Here is a 15,697-nt window from a genome sequence, read left to right on the forward strand (position 1 = left end):
ATTAGACAAACTATGAAAAATGTCAGAATGTTGGTTAAGTTTATAGTTACTCGTAAGTGTCTGTAGAGGAGCTTAATTAATGAGCTTTCGTTGTCAATCTCTCAGTTATGTTTACTCAAATTAGCTAATAAATAATCCATGACAATTCTTGCTGCAACACCTCAAAGCATTTCGTAATTGGCAATTGCAAAAAACTAAAAACAATAACTTCGCATATGCAATTAACAGCGGAGAGTCCAAAACAAACATCTAAAGTTGCGTCAATTCCGATTTTATTATTGTATTTAATGCCATATACAAAGCCTACATGGAAATAAGTGAAAAAGAATGATGATGAACTAAGGAGATACCCTGTAATTTGATGTAAACTAAAAAGCAAATGGTTGTGCTTGTGATGTGATTACTTTTTATATTTGTATACACACTTTATAATTAAAAAGAAAAACAAAGACATTATTAAGAGACCGTATAGAATACTCTTCTGTCTCTGCTTTACAGGGTATTGTAGTCAAACAAATATGTAGAAAAAGAGAGAGAGAGCAAAGCACAACGTCGTCAAGTGGTTGACCTTTAAACGTGTGCAATAAAAATAAATAAATAAATCTGTGAACAGATTCCGAATACTCTCTCATACTCATATATAGAACATCATTTCAAACTTAGACGTGCTCAGAATTGTGGCAGCATCTACAACAACAACAACAACAGCAACAACAAGCTGACAAATGATTAATTAACAAGCTAACTACAAAGAAAACAAAGAAAATTTGCGCAAACAACAATTATTTCGTATGGCCAAAAAAAGTAATGAGAATGTTTTTGGGCAACAATAAATTTCACTTCCTCTACAACGAAAAAAAGGCGTTAACAAACTAAAGTGGGCGTGAACCAGTTGTAAAACGCCGAGATACCCTAGAAAAGTGAAATGCAGTAAACAAAATAGGAATATTATATACAGGTAAATTACATTTAGTTTGTTATAAAACAAACCCTTTTTTTTCATTTGTCTTTGGGTTCTTTCCCTTAGTGCAAGCCTATTTATTATAATATATATTGCCGGTCATATAAATAGCATTGATTTATTTACGGAGATAGTGGCGGACACAGATGGTCAGATAGTGACTTTGTACGCGTTTTGTCTACTTACTATATTAAATACTAATTTATAATAAGCATTATTTCAAGTCAATCGATCAGCGAAAAGGCTTTTCTATTTTTTTTTTGCTGTGCCCTCTGAAGGAATCACAAACCTCCCATTTATTATGCGCGTTATTTTAATTATAATCATTATATTCAATGTGAGGTATTTTTACTATATACTATATAGTCAGAGTTCTCTATTTGTTTTTTGAGTATATAAGTAGTATTAGCTATCTTATCGGTAATTTTGTGGAGCCGATGTATTCTAAATTAAATTTCTTCTTTTCAAGTATTTCTATTTGCCGAAAAGATAAAAGCTCCAAATTGATAACATTTTGCAAATGTTCGGGGGCAACTGTTGTAAGTTAAATAACAACAATCGAAGGTCCCCAGTTCATTGGTAGGGATTTTTTTTTTGTTTTTGCTTTTTTTTGTGATGTGTTTTCCAAACAGCTGTGTCACTTTAAAGAGCGTCGAACTATTTTGACAGACATCAACGGGTGGAAATACACTAGGAAAACTATATGAAATGTGCAAAGCAAAAAAATGCGTACTATTTATAAAGAATTATTTAAATATATAATAGTAGCTGAGTTACAAATACGTCTGAAAGGCACAAAGAACGAGTAAAGAAGTTACAGATTGGTATTATTTCTACAAATATATGCATATTAAATGCAACAAATGTACTAAAGGGTAATAATACCGAGGGTATTATTCATCTAAATATACCAAATTAAAATACCGATATGATGTTATATCGATATACTGTTACATTGAAAATATACCGAACTATATCGTTTTTAGTAATAAAATATACCAAATTGATATTCGTATATACTGATGTATCGACATACCATTTCATTCAAAAATATACCAAATTAATATACCGATGTATTGATTTAGCGATATACTGTTACATTGAACATATACCGAATTATATAATTTTAATAATAAAATATACCAAATTGATATTCCTGTATACTGATATATCGACATACCATTACATTCCAAAATATACCAAATTAATATACCGATGTACTGATATGGTGATATACTATTGCACTGAAAATATACCAGATTATGCAGTTTTATAATCAAATATACCAAAATGATATACCACTACATTCCAAATATACCAAATTATACTGTTTTTTGTCATATAAAATGATTTCTTTAAAATCACATTTATTTATCGGTCAGGATTTGTTATGCAAAAGAAGAAAAACACATGATTTGTGGGTGCTAATTCAATTAACAAAAGTTGCCAGCAATTTATTGCTGCAATTAAGGGAGCGCCTGAGATTTTAAAACCTTCTATCAATACGGTTTACAGGCCTATCTAATATCGATATGGCAGCGTGGGAGTGGAACTGAACAATTCGATTGACTGATTATAAAACCCGTCGAAAGAAAAAATAAAAACAAAAAAAAACTCAGCATAGAAGCCCCAAGTTAGACACTTGACAAATTAGCAACTAAGAAAATGGCTTAGAATCTTAACAAACTAAAAGCGAAAACATAACAAAATATTTAACAAAATTTCACGAATACGTGTGACACATCACATGTTTGCCATTTGTTTTTGTGCCGCTGACAGTTTTGATTTTTTTGTGCCTTTTGGGTTTAGCTCATTTCCATGCGCCGCTTCAAAAGTGCTTAAAATTCTTAATTAAACAAATAGAAATGCAGATTAGAAGCACACACACAAGTATTATTATTATATATTTTTATCGAGCATATTTCGCGTGGGTTTTTGGACGCCGTCAATGAACTTGAAAATTGAAAATTATAATAAATAAAACGTAAGTAAATCAAATTAAAATGCGCACACGCGGAAAAGATGCAAATATTATATACATAATTGCCTTAAATTGTCGCAATTGGCATATAAATACAATTTGTTTACAAATAGAACAGATTTTGCAGATTTCGTTCGTTTGATATTATATGCAAAGTGCTAAACGCTTCTTTAATTATGCTAATTCATTAAAATGTTTTTCTTTTTTGGGTCTGATATATTTATATACATCTATTTATGCTTTTGTTTATTTGACTTGCACTTTGTGAATTTATTTATTTTGTTTTTTTTCTGATGTTGTTTTCAATTTCGTTTTTCAAATTTCAAACATTTCCATTTTCATTCAAACACACACAAAACAAAGCAATAAATTTTCTTTATTGTTGCTTATTTCATTTTCATTTTATACTTATTTAATATTATATTTTGTTGCTCACACGCGCCGCACCGCTTGAGATTTATCAAATTGGTATTTCGTATTTTTTTTGTTTATTTGTAATTGTTGTTTATCAATTTCGACAAGAACGAAGAATGCGCGCGCGTTGTCTCTAGTATCAGCTGCCGTCCAATTGGAAATGCAATTGAAAATAAAAGCACACAAAACGCAGCAGCGTGCGAAAGAAGAAAACGGCAAAATTGAAATGACTCGACGCCATCGACGACAACGACAAACTCGCCGTATACGTAATAATAATACGTTTGTCGGTATATGTGTGTGTGTGTTTGTGTGTGGCACTTTTCCGCAAAGCCCAAAAACTGTCAGACAAGTGAGAGCGCCAAGAGCGGCATACGAAGATAGAGAGCGAGCAAGAGAGAGAGAAAGTCGTACAAAAGCTCATTGCTGTGAAGAGCGTCGCATCGCACAGCTGTTGACGCCATAGATCACCTGTTGTGTTGTACTTGTTGCTGAGAGCTTTCTTCTCTGTGTTGCTGCTGCTCTTCCTCTCTCTCTCTCTCTCTCTCTCTCTCTCTCTCAGGATTTGATAATAAATAAAGAACTGTGTTCGCACAACATGATGCGGCACATTTCTGCAGTATGATAAATGCGTACATGACTTTATTCTGTATTTGTTATTATTGCCTGATTGTTCAATTGATTCCGTTGTTGTTCGCAGCAACAGATAAGCAACCTTTGATTGCGCAATTTTGAAATGTAACCATCGCTTATCAATCGAATCGCATTAAGCCATTATCGCTTATCAAATCAAAATATACAAAAAATTGCTCATAACTGTATTTTTAATGAAGTTGTCAGACTCAGCACAAAGTGTAGATTATAAATGACGCTCAAATACTGCTGATAATCGCTTGCAGACTGTATGGGTTTTTTTGCGAAAGATAAAGTAGCTCCTAATCTACTTTAAGTAACATTTAATTGATTTCCGATAATATAAAAATACTTTAAAGAAATTGAACGGGATGTTGAAAGAGTTGATATGTCAATATTGTATGAATATTGATATGGAAATAACTACAGTGTGAGTTGCTTTAGAGAGCACTTTCATAAGTCGTCAATTCCTATTTTTCGCCTTAAAATTGCTTGACCAGCCAAGCCAAATTTTATTGTATTCAAATTACGGCCAATAATGCTTTCATCTAATATATTTTTTTATCAATTATGTGTGAGCCAACTTAACTCATTTTTCCCATAATTTCAAATATTAAATCTTTCATTCAAAATGCGTATTTCTCGTTTTAACTGATTTGCCTTAATTCAAAATATCAGTTAACATTTTAGCTAACAGCGCGCTGTAATCTAACATAGCTAGTTGGTTTGCGCATTCGCTCAGCTGTGTTCTACTAAATTCACCACACCATTCGTATGTTAAGTTTAGCCGTGACACTTACCGCTTTACGCTTGTCTGCCTCGCTGACCGCTGAGTTTGAACGATGGCGGAACAGATCCATAACTTTGGTCATCGGCGATCGTTGATTGGCATTGGCGTGCGGTCTCACCGCAGTCACCGTGTGGTAATACTATAAGCAAAGTATACATTTAACAGTTTTATATAGAATACAGTTAGTAACAAAGATTGTTTCGCACCTGCGCATCGCTGCCTTGGTGTAAATGGGCGCTGCCATCTTTGTACTTGCTCTTGGCGGAGACGGTGCCATCGGCATTGGTTATCGTTACGGCGGGATGCTGGCGATGTCCAAAGTGCTGCATGGCCACCTTCATGGAATTCATGATGCCACCAGCGCCGCCACTTGCCCCGCTGCCCGCCGTCGCTCCACCGGCTGGCGTTGCTGACGTCGCTGCCGCGGATGTTGCTGCTGCCGTTGTGCCACCGGATACGGAATATGTGCTGCTGGTGGCGCTGCTATCGGCGGACGAGGGATCGAGCAAATGTTTATCCTTGTGCCGTTTGGCATCCGATTTGGCGCGCGGTCTAAACACATCGAAGATTGTGGGCCGTCGATTCGGTGACGCAATCCCGTGCACCGTCGACTGATTGAGCACGGGCGAATCCTCGCCACTGCGCCGACGCTCCAGCGAACCGGAACGTGAGCCACCGCTGCCCACCATGCGTTCGGTGCTACGTGAGATCTTTTCGCTGTGTCGATTAAGCTTCTCCAGCTTGGCGGCTTCTCGCTCAATGCGTCGCGCCGTCTCCCGTTCCATTTTGCGGGCTTCCTTCTCACGACGCGATTGCTCCTTCTCCTGGCGGCTGCAAGAGAAAGTTATTTAATTAGTTCACGCATTGGATTAGTTATTATTTCTTCACTTACCGCTGCTCCTTCTCCATCTTCTTGTAGGCCTTTTTGGCCGCCTTGGCGTTGGGTTCCGCGGGCGCACTTGAGGGTCGGGAGCCGGGCACACGTGGTAAACCATCTTGTTCCTGAAAGCGAACATGACGTTTTTGATTAGAATGCGGTTTGGCAATGCTAACTGTAATATTGGGATCTTCTTCGACAACTTCTTGCATGTTTCTGGCAGCACAGGCCGCAACAAACTGAACAGACAGAGCAGCGGAACACAAAAAGAAATGAAATTACAACTACAAATACAAATATAAGGACCACCCACAGCGATTATCCTGGCTGTACTGCAATTATGCCGAATTGTCTACAAATACAATTTGTGAGCTAGCCACCTAACCCACAATTGAAGAATCAACACAAGACGCAATTTGCAGTGGCGCAACAAGAAACAACAAAAATATTAAGTATCGAATGTGCTTTATTAATTGAAGACGCCGTCGTCCTGTGGCGTCCTTTAATCGAATTTAATCAATTTATCTATGGATTACGCAAAATTTCCGTCAACAGTGAGAAGTGGGTTCAAAAACACGCTGCGTGCAAAATGGTGAGTTGTCAGGCAGCCAGAAGGTTTGTGCCCAGGTTAAAGCAAGCAGTGCACTGCAGCCAGAGAGAGGGAGAAAGAGTTATCAGCGCAGCTGAAGCTTAGCTTAGTGAGAGAGCGAGATCAAGTTACAGTTGTTGTGATGTCAATGGGCTCAGCTGACTAAACATGCAACAGGGGGGAAAAACACACAAACAAACAAAAGCTCTGCAGCGGAAATTGCGAATATCCCAAAAACGCTTGAAAAGGCAAATTTTGCAAAACAATTATAGTAATTATATGATCACGGCGTATGCTAAATTTATAGAAGCGAAATGTATTAATTAAATAGCTAAAAATAATTTCAACTAATTTCTGTGCAAATAACAAAAAAATAAATCATTGACAGGGTATTTACAAGTTGTGCATTTGCAGCACAGCTTGTCTAACTTGTTTGCTGTAAATACACGTACGTAACTTATTGATAATTGCTAGGCACAATTAAATCAATTTACTCCCCAGTTACATAAAGCTCTCTAACACAACTCTTTTCAATTGCTAACCTCAAATATCTGCAGCTCAAAAAAATTGAATTTCCTCTCAAACTGTTTTTCAAACCTTGCCTTAGAAAGAGTGCCGGCTTAGTTTTAAACCCTAACTATTGGCTTAACCCATTTAATTGTACGACCTTTCCGACAACTTTCACAAAAATGTTCAAAAACGATCAGACGAGACAGTCGGACAGACAGACACCTGCGGTTGGATTCCGATTTATTTTTAGCCAAATCCAAAATTGTGCGACGGCAGTTTCACAGTCAACAGGTCAACACATTAAATTTGGCTTTATATTTTTTTGCTTTACTTTTTTTCGTCTTCTTTTTTGCACTCTGCTGGAATGCCAAGTCACGTGCCTCGAGGGCTGTCAATATTCAATTGTTGTTGCTGTTTGCTGTTGCTTCGATGAGCTAACAACAACGCCAAATTAATGGACGCATTAAAAGTGTTCAAGTAATCGAGTGTGCCGATGATTCCGTTGATTCCAATGTGCAAAGTGGGTTAAATGGGCGAGGCAAAACAGAGAGAGAGAGAGACAGAGAGAGAGTAGAGAGAAAAAAATAACAATTTGGAAAAGCTATAACGAACTAGAAATACACTTTGAAATAAGTGTGATCAGCTTTAATACTACGTCTTTCATTTAGATGAGAAAAAGACAAAGAAAACTAAAATCCCTACTAGTTTTCTTAGCACAATTTATGTGAGTCATTTCTTCTAAGAACAATAAAATAATATATTACTTTATATTATTACAAATGATACTGCATCATGCTCTAATATTGCGTCTTTTAATCAGCTATAATTCGCTAGCTCACATAGAACCGTATAATCCCCCGCTTTATAGATAGTGTATGAAAACAAAAACCAGAAGCACTTCACGCTTTTGTTTGTGTATCGCGGAACCGAGCAGAAAACTGTGGGCAGAGGAGTGTTTGGCATCAGCTGTTGGACATTGTCTACGACTAGCTCAATATTTGCATTCAGCGGAGCGAGATGGAGATACAGAACGGAGAAAAAAGAGTGCGAGTGTGACGGAGATGGGTAGATGATAGAGTATTCAAGTGATTTGCATGGCAGGGCAAACAACAACGACTGTTTAGATATATATCTCACTCTCTATATATGTATGTATGTATATCGTACATCCAAGTAAGTATCTATCTATAATTGGGTGTGGTGAGTGCCCCATTGACGTAATTGTTTGCCCAGACACAAACACACACACACGAATAGAGCCTATGTAAATAGAGGAGTACATGGATATATGTATTCTATATAAACTAGTTCTCATATACATAAATGTATATAAACAAAATAAAAAATTGCTGTTGATTGTGTTTATGGCAATTCGTGAAAAAAAGTGAAAAACAAAAATTGAGCTTTGTTGACAAATTGTGTCATTTGTCAGTTGATAAGGTTGGTCCCTCCCCGAGAAGTCAACATACGATACGATAAATAAAAAACCAGCTGAGGGAGAACTGGGCATAAAGTCCAAAAACACCAAAAATAAAAGGTAACACCCCACAAAGGTAATGCATCTTTTCCCATTCAGCCCACACACCGTTTACAAAACAAAGCCAAACATAAATTTTTTTTTTTTTTTGGCTGTGTGCTAAAAATAGCTCAACGAATTGTGAATGCTCTCTGGCATAGAGTTTTACAATATTTGTCTTTATAATGAAATTGTAGTACCCAAAGTGGAAGACCAGACAAAGTTGCTTTGAAGTGTCTCACTCACTTTTGCTTTGCTGCTTCAGACAGTTGAAGCATCTTCTGCACACATCGAGTGGAAGATTCCGCCTTATGATAATGAATGTCGAAAAAACGCAAACTGCGAAAGGAATCAAAATGCGTAAAGCATAAGATAATATTTGTCTGCAGATTCTGAAAGAACGGAATCAGAACAACTTAAGCCTTAGGCTTGGATTCTTCAAATTTCGACATCACATTTAATTCAACACGTTGTTTGCTCATGACTTGACACTCTTTTCAACACCAAGAGATTCATTTCATTTTTATTGAATTATCGCGAAATGATGATTGTAGAAATGACGTCAGCTGACGACGTGTGAATTTAGAGATAATAATACAAATCTTTTTGCTTGTCGCTTTTTTTTGACGACACTTTTGCAATTCTCTTTGAAGTGAGTTTCTTTTATTTTAATTTCTTTACTTTTTTTCTTAATTTGTTTGCTTTTTTTTTGCGTGAATTTGAAGTTTACACGAACTGTTAATTTGATTTATGGGGCTTTTGTGCCACTTTTAGCAGGTACGTTGCGCTTTTTTGATAAGAGCTTTAAAGAGATTAGACAACAGATTGACAAAGTACGTCATAAAATTAAAAGGTAGTTTCCCCGCTTCTTTGTCTGAGGAACCAGTCTGGGGACAACGAAAGAGTCGCACATTTTTAATTAGAGCAGCAAACTGGGAATCACTTTCAACTACAGTATTGAAGATTATATTATTTTAGTTGATATCAAAAATATCACAAATTGGAAACGGACAGAAGAAAGCCTTTCTAGTCAATTATTGGAGTGAAAAAACTCACTAGTCTTTTTTTTATAATATGAAAGATATCAAAAATAATCACTTGAATTTTTTTCTCTATTTCAAAGAAAAGTTGTTTAATATTGAACAAATCTTAAATTTTTCTATATTCCTTACTTTACGACATTTTTAGAGACATTCGGCAATAGAATTCTAAGCTGCAGCCTTTTAATTAAACACACAAACAATAAGTATGGCGAAAAATTACTGAGAATTTTATTTTGATAATGCATTTTTAGACCCTTCATTTTAAAAGAAACATGAAAACAGGCCTTTATGTAATTTTTATGATTAAAATTGTCTATTTTTAGTAGGTTCTCAACTTATTGAAATATTTAGATTAAAATTTAACCAAAGCCTTTCAACATTTCAATTGAATAATACAATTTTTGACCCTTTAGTGATAAAGGGTCTTTTAAGTTTCTGAGATTGAAATGGTCTTCTATTTTTAAATACTCCCAGTAATGTACGTTAGTTTGAAGCACATTAACAAAAATAAATTCCAAAGCAGAAGCCCTTTAAACATACAAGATTCGTGAACAAATATTTTTCAACCGCTTTACTTTTAAAGAAAAGTTTATCAGCTTAGAAAGAACATTCCCAATGAAATGAATCAGCTCTAAGTTTCACACTTAGCTCATACTTGAGCCCAATTCCGATCGTAGTTAGTCACTTCAGAAAATGCCCCTCCCAACAACAACAAATTCCCCGCACTTACATCTTCCGATACGGAGACGGAAACTGAACCGGAGGCGGTCAATTGCCTCGATGGACTCGTCGCCGAGTGGCTGCTCTCATTGCGCTGCAGTAGGCGTGGCATTGTGGAGACGCCACCCAAGGAAACGGGACGTGCAACGGAAACCGTGGCAGCTGCAGCCGATGGCGTTGGCGAGGCACCATCAGCAGTGCGTCTTGCCTCCATTTGAGCGGGCAATGCGGGAGCACGACGTATCCAGATGTCGTCCAGCTCGCGTTCGCTGGGCGTGCGCGGCTTATTGGCCAAACTGTTGCTATCACAATTGAGACTTTGGTTCTGGCTGCCGTTGTTGTTGCTGTTGTTGAGGGACAACTGCGATGGGGCGCGTATCTCGACCAGCGACGAGTCGAAGAACTGCTTGGACATGTGCGGCGCAGCGACCGGAAACCGATTGCTGCCATAGCGTTGCGAGAACAAACCCTGCACCGAGGAGTAGCCACCAAAACTGGAGGGGAAGCTGATGGTCTGAGCATTGGCGCTGGGCTTCAGTTCGCGCAACTGTTGCGCCTCCATGCGCAGCTCGGGCGTCTCCTGGGCCCGTGACACCTTGAACTTGCCCTTGATGATGATTGGCGGCTCTGCCGCATGTGGCAGCTGCAATGTGGCAGCCGGCGATGTGCCGTCTGTGGCCACCGTAAACTGCTCGGGAATGGCCAGTGGAGCTGGTGCAACTTTGGGTGCTGCCGGAGGCGTGGCAACCGGTGGTTCACTTGACTGCAGCAGCTCCTTGAGTGCCTTGGGCAATATAGTGGCCGGTATGGGAGGCGGTGGAGGCGGCGGTGGTGGGGGCAACGATGTGTATTGCTCCTCGATGTTGCGCGTATTGATGCGATCGATTTTGTGCATAAATTGCTGACGCAAACGCTCCAGATCCTTGAACTTCTCCTTGGAGGCGGCGTCTTGAGGCGTTGGTGGGCGTGGCGGCGCCTTTGAGGCACGCTCCAAGCGCGGTGCATCGTTGCCGTTGCTACTCACCGGCGGCGACTTGTCGCCATCGTCCTCGTCATCCTCCTCCTTGCACTGGGAGAGACGACGACGCTCCATGAACGGTGGCAACAGGTAAGGCGGACGCTGATGATACGCATCGTAGCGTGCATCGCTGCTGCGGGCGAATTTGGCACTTAAATTCAGTGCACCAACCACACCCATATCATCCACATCATCGTCGGCATCGTCATCGTTCTCATCGTCACTGCTGCTGCCGCTGCTGCTCTGAAAGTCAAACGAATTGACGCGCGGCAACGTTTGCAACTGCAACTCCATTTGGGGCGTCAACTGTTGACTGTACTGCAGCCCTCCAATCCCCGCCAGCTGGCTCAAACTTGAGCCCGATGATTCACCTGTAGCCTGGCCATTGGCACTGGCCTCCGAATCGGATTCGTAGCCATCGCGCACCGCCTGCTCCAGGTCGTCCATGGTGGACTCAAAGGCGCACTCGAAGCTGTCCATTTGATTGTTGCCACACAGCATTTGCAGCTTCTCGTTGCCATCCTGCTTCTCCGCGTGCTCGCTCATCGTGGATGAGGCATTGGAGCTGACGCTCGTTCGATTTACTGCGTCAACTGCTGTTGTTCCTGCTGTGGTTGCTGCTCCTGACTTTGTGATCTGCTGCTGTTTCACATTATCCTCAATGTAGTCGCAGTTTGTGGCCATTTGCGGTTTGATATTCGTTGGACTTTGGATTTATTATTGTTGTATTTTGTTTTGTTTATTATTCGAACAGTTCGTTAGGCAAATGATCTGCTCGGTGGCGACATTGGATTTGCCGGAAATTCACTTTTGTTTCGTATCTGCAATAGAATTTCATGTGTTGTTGCTGAGTGGCATACTAGAGTTTCATAGCCAGCAGCTTTCGTTTGTGTTGATATGAGAGAGCGACGGAGTGACGTAGCAGCTAGCAAATTTAACTAGAGTTCTTTTACAAATTTCACAATTGTATTTCTTAATGATTCTCAAATTCTCAACAAACCACAAAACAAGCCACATTCAACATATTTTCAGTCTTAAGAGACTTATGTTGCTGCCACACAACGCAGTCGAAATTCTAAAACAACGCGAGAAACGACAAAAACGAATCCGAAAACAACAAAAAAATTGTAGCACGAGGTGAAGGTCGACAAACAACGGCGTAAAGCATTTAGAAAAAAATGGCAATTTTCTGTTTCGGTATTTTCAAACTCATCGAACAGCGAATACCGAACACCGAACCGAGAACCGAGCATTCGTTGTCATTCATCCAAAACAGAAGCAGCGAAAGAATACAACAAATGCGTGTGTATATTTTTTTTGTGTATGAGCAGCAAGAGCAAAACAAAGCGCTAACAAAGCTAATTTAATTATTTACGCGTCGTCGTCAAAACGAAAAGAAAAAAACAAATGACAACAATACGAACTTTGATTGACTTGCAAATACCCAGCAGCAAAAGTTTTCCTTTTATTTTTATACCTAATGTTCTAGGTAATAAGTAAATTTGTTTGCGTCTGCCCAATAAACTCTTCCTCAATGACTAATTGCTTACAGGGTAAACGAAAAAAACCAAACAAACGCCACAAGAAAGCAATATTGGGGAATGGAAATACAAACATATGGCAACCAAGCATACACACAACCCTCCCAAAAAAAATGACTCAGAAGCTAGCGTAGAAAAGGCAGAAAACATTTGGATCTTTTCCTCCAAACTGAAATGCTCAATGAGCAGTTGTATTAACTAACAGATTTACAACTAAATTAAATGCTGACAATCATAATTTACACCTCAACTTTACAATATCTATATCTCTTAGTTGCTTTTGCTAATAAAAAATAAAGAAGATACAAATGTATCTAATACTCATTTGATGTCGAAATCAATTCGCCAAAGCTACTTCAAGGCAAATATCGCCAAGTTTTGCACTATAATTAAATTTAATATCATACCGCGTTTCGTTGTAAAGTGAATTTGCAATGCAGGATACAAAACTATAGAGTACTTGAAGACAATATTTGCGACCGCAGAGGCGTTGCATTTCGTAGAGCTTAAATGCCAACCGCAATTGAGCAAAATAAATGCAAACGATACACCCAGCAATTAATAGCAATTAGATACATATGAGTTCGGTTCTCGAATATCCGAGGGGGGAGCGGTGAAGTGTTTGTCTGTTGGAGTGCTTAAGTCTGCGGTTTTCCACAAAGTGCAATGAATAATTAAAGCATAGCATTTTGAACTGGCAGCACGGGGCTATGCGTCAGATACATTTTCAAGCATTAATTAAACAACCAAATCCAGCTGGGAGACTTACGAGTGCAACGTTGTAACTCAATCGTGCAGTTGCAACAATTAAAGTAGTTTATAGGTATTTTTTTTTATTTGTATATATATAAAACATAGTATTCCCGTCAGCTGTTGCTGACTTTTAATTATAGGCCATTAACAATTGCAACAGGCCACAAATAATTGCTAGCAAATCGAACGTCATGTTGTAGTTGAAACTATTAATCAATGACGAGTGCATTCGCGATTACAGAGACTCACAAAACGAGCTAGACAAACTGGCGACTCGACTCGACTAAACTCAGCTCAGTTCAGCTCGATTTTCTGTATGGTTTTAATGCTGCATTCTGTTAACATTTACTATAATTATTTTTACTGTCTGTTCTTAGAATGGAAACTGAACAGTTTAAGTATTTTATGTAAGAATTAAATGAAATTTAAATGACAATTTAACAGTATAAAGTATTATACAAGAATCATTTAACAAGAAAAAGTGGGAGATATGCGCTACCTATTTTTAATAAAGGCAAGCTAATATACTCAAGACTATATTTGGTATATCGATATTAAGAACATATCATAGAGTACATATGTAAATGCTTTGACCATAAATTTGCTGATAAATATTTGGCCTTATGAACACCTTGCTTTACATGTGAATCTTGAGACAATTATTAAACTTATAGTTTATTATACCCGCTACCCATAGGGTAGAAGGGTATTATAACTTTGTGCCGACAGGAAATGTATGTAACAGGTAGAAGGAGGCATCTCCGACTCTATAAAGTATATATATTCTTGATCAGCGTCAACAGCCGAGACGATCTAGCCATGTCCGTCTGTGTGTCCGTCCGTATCAAACACTGGATCTCAGAGACTATAAGAGACAGAGCTATAATTTTGTTTCGACAGCATTTGTTATGTTTGCACGCAGATCAAGTTTGTTTTAAATTTTTGCCACGCCCACTTTTGGTATATACAATAATAAGTATAGTATTTATGATTCCTGAAAATTTGGTTGCGATCAGATAAAAATTGTCGAAGTTATTAAAGAAATGCTTTTGTATGGGCAAAAACGCCTACTTACTAGGGGTCTGAGTTGCTTTGTCTATTTGGAATGGTGTACTGTATCGATATACCAAACATATCATTTGGTATATTTTTAGTATTTTCGGTATATTTTGAAAATGATACCGCAATATTTTGCCTGTATTAAAAATGGGTAGCGGGTATGTCACAGTCGAGCACACTCGACTGTAACTTTCTTACTTGTTTTTTTTTTGTTTTATGCAATAATCATTTAAAATTCTGAGTAATTAGCATTACAAATAGTTTGCTGGAAATAAAAATCTCGATTTAAACGTATCAATTATAAATATTACGGTTTATTTTATTATTTTATTTATTCTACATTGATTTCAATGAGTTGTCAATAAATTCAACTATCAATATTAATCATTTCAAACACTTTGCTTCAAGCGTAAATTTCGCGTTAAAAATATAATCAAATTTACAGTTTATTCTACCTGTTTTCAAAAAGTCAGCCACATTCAGAGAATACAATTCGAATAATTAAGTAAATGACATTAATTGAATATTATGAAAAGTCGTACGTGTTCTTTGACCTTTATGGCCGGCTATTTAATATCGTGTTTTCGTAAATAATTTTTACTTCGATTCAGAGGCTATGCATAATGCAAGATTGAGCGACTGACAAATGAGTTATGACAGTCACGTAATTAAAATAATTCTCTAATTGTGAAAACAAACAAAAATAATGGCATTCAAACACAATTTGAATAATTCCATATGGGAATGTTTCATCGAGAGCGTCAGGCAAAAAAAGTTCTCTGAGAAGGCATTCACACTCGGCATGATGACAATAAATAATGCATAAATTATATAGCTGATTAAATTAGGCAGACATGTAAATAACTATATTGATGAATTACAAATGCGAAAAGCAAATTGTGGTTGACTTTGAGTACTCGCTGATATAACTCTAGGTGTTTCTGTGTGTATGTGTGTGGGTCGTAATTGCTGTTAAGTGATGTAAGGTGCAAGGTTTATGCAATCGATCTGCTGATGGAAACCACAAACACACACGTGAACAGCAGAGAGTGAGTGATTCACATTCAATTGATAGTAGATTGTGGCGCGTTGGAAATAATCAATTAATTCCTGTTTGTCACACGATATGTGCCACGAAAAAATCAACCAATTAATTGCAAAAACAAAATACTCGGCGGGAAGGGAACAAAGAGCAAATGATTCAATAGTTTTTAGCCAACAGCATTTTGTTCCTTATCGCGTATAGATCGAAGATTGTCTGCGAGCTAACAAAGAGTTGTCTTTGTTCTCTC

At 37.9% G+C, this 15,697-nt stretch overlaps 1 protein-coding gene across 2 annotated transcripts in view; it reads right to left on the reverse strand.

Moving 5' to 3' along the window:
- The window catches only part of LOC117575802 (5'-AMP-activated protein kinase subunit gamma-1), a 72,213-nt gene that overhangs the window by 28,520 nt on the left and 27,996 nt on the right, over positions 1-15,697 (reverse strand). The window contains exons 3-6 of one of the 2 annotated variants that reach the window (XM_034260182.2): positions 10,045-11,873; positions 5,672-5,781; positions 4,986-5,610; positions 4,790-4,918 (exon numbers count right to left, since the gene is read on the reverse strand). In XM_034260182.2, coding sequence (XP_034116073.1) covers positions 4,790-4,918; positions 4,986-5,610; positions 5,672-5,781; positions 10,045-11,736 — 2,556 coding nt within the window. In that variant the 5' untranslated portion in view covers positions 11,737-11,873. The remainder of the gene's footprint in view (positions 1-4,789; positions 4,919-4,985; positions 5,611-5,671; positions 5,782-10,044; positions 11,874-15,697) is intronic. The other variant, XM_052006537.1, reaches the window with a different exon arrangement.

Source organism: Drosophila albomicans, chromosome 2R (assembly GCF_009650485.2).
Source record: "Drosophila albomicans strain 15112-1751.03 chromosome 2R, ASM965048v2, whole genome shotgun sequence".
NCBI classification, from domain to species: Eukaryota; Metazoa; Arthropoda; class Insecta; order Diptera; family Drosophilidae; genus Drosophila; species Drosophila albomicans.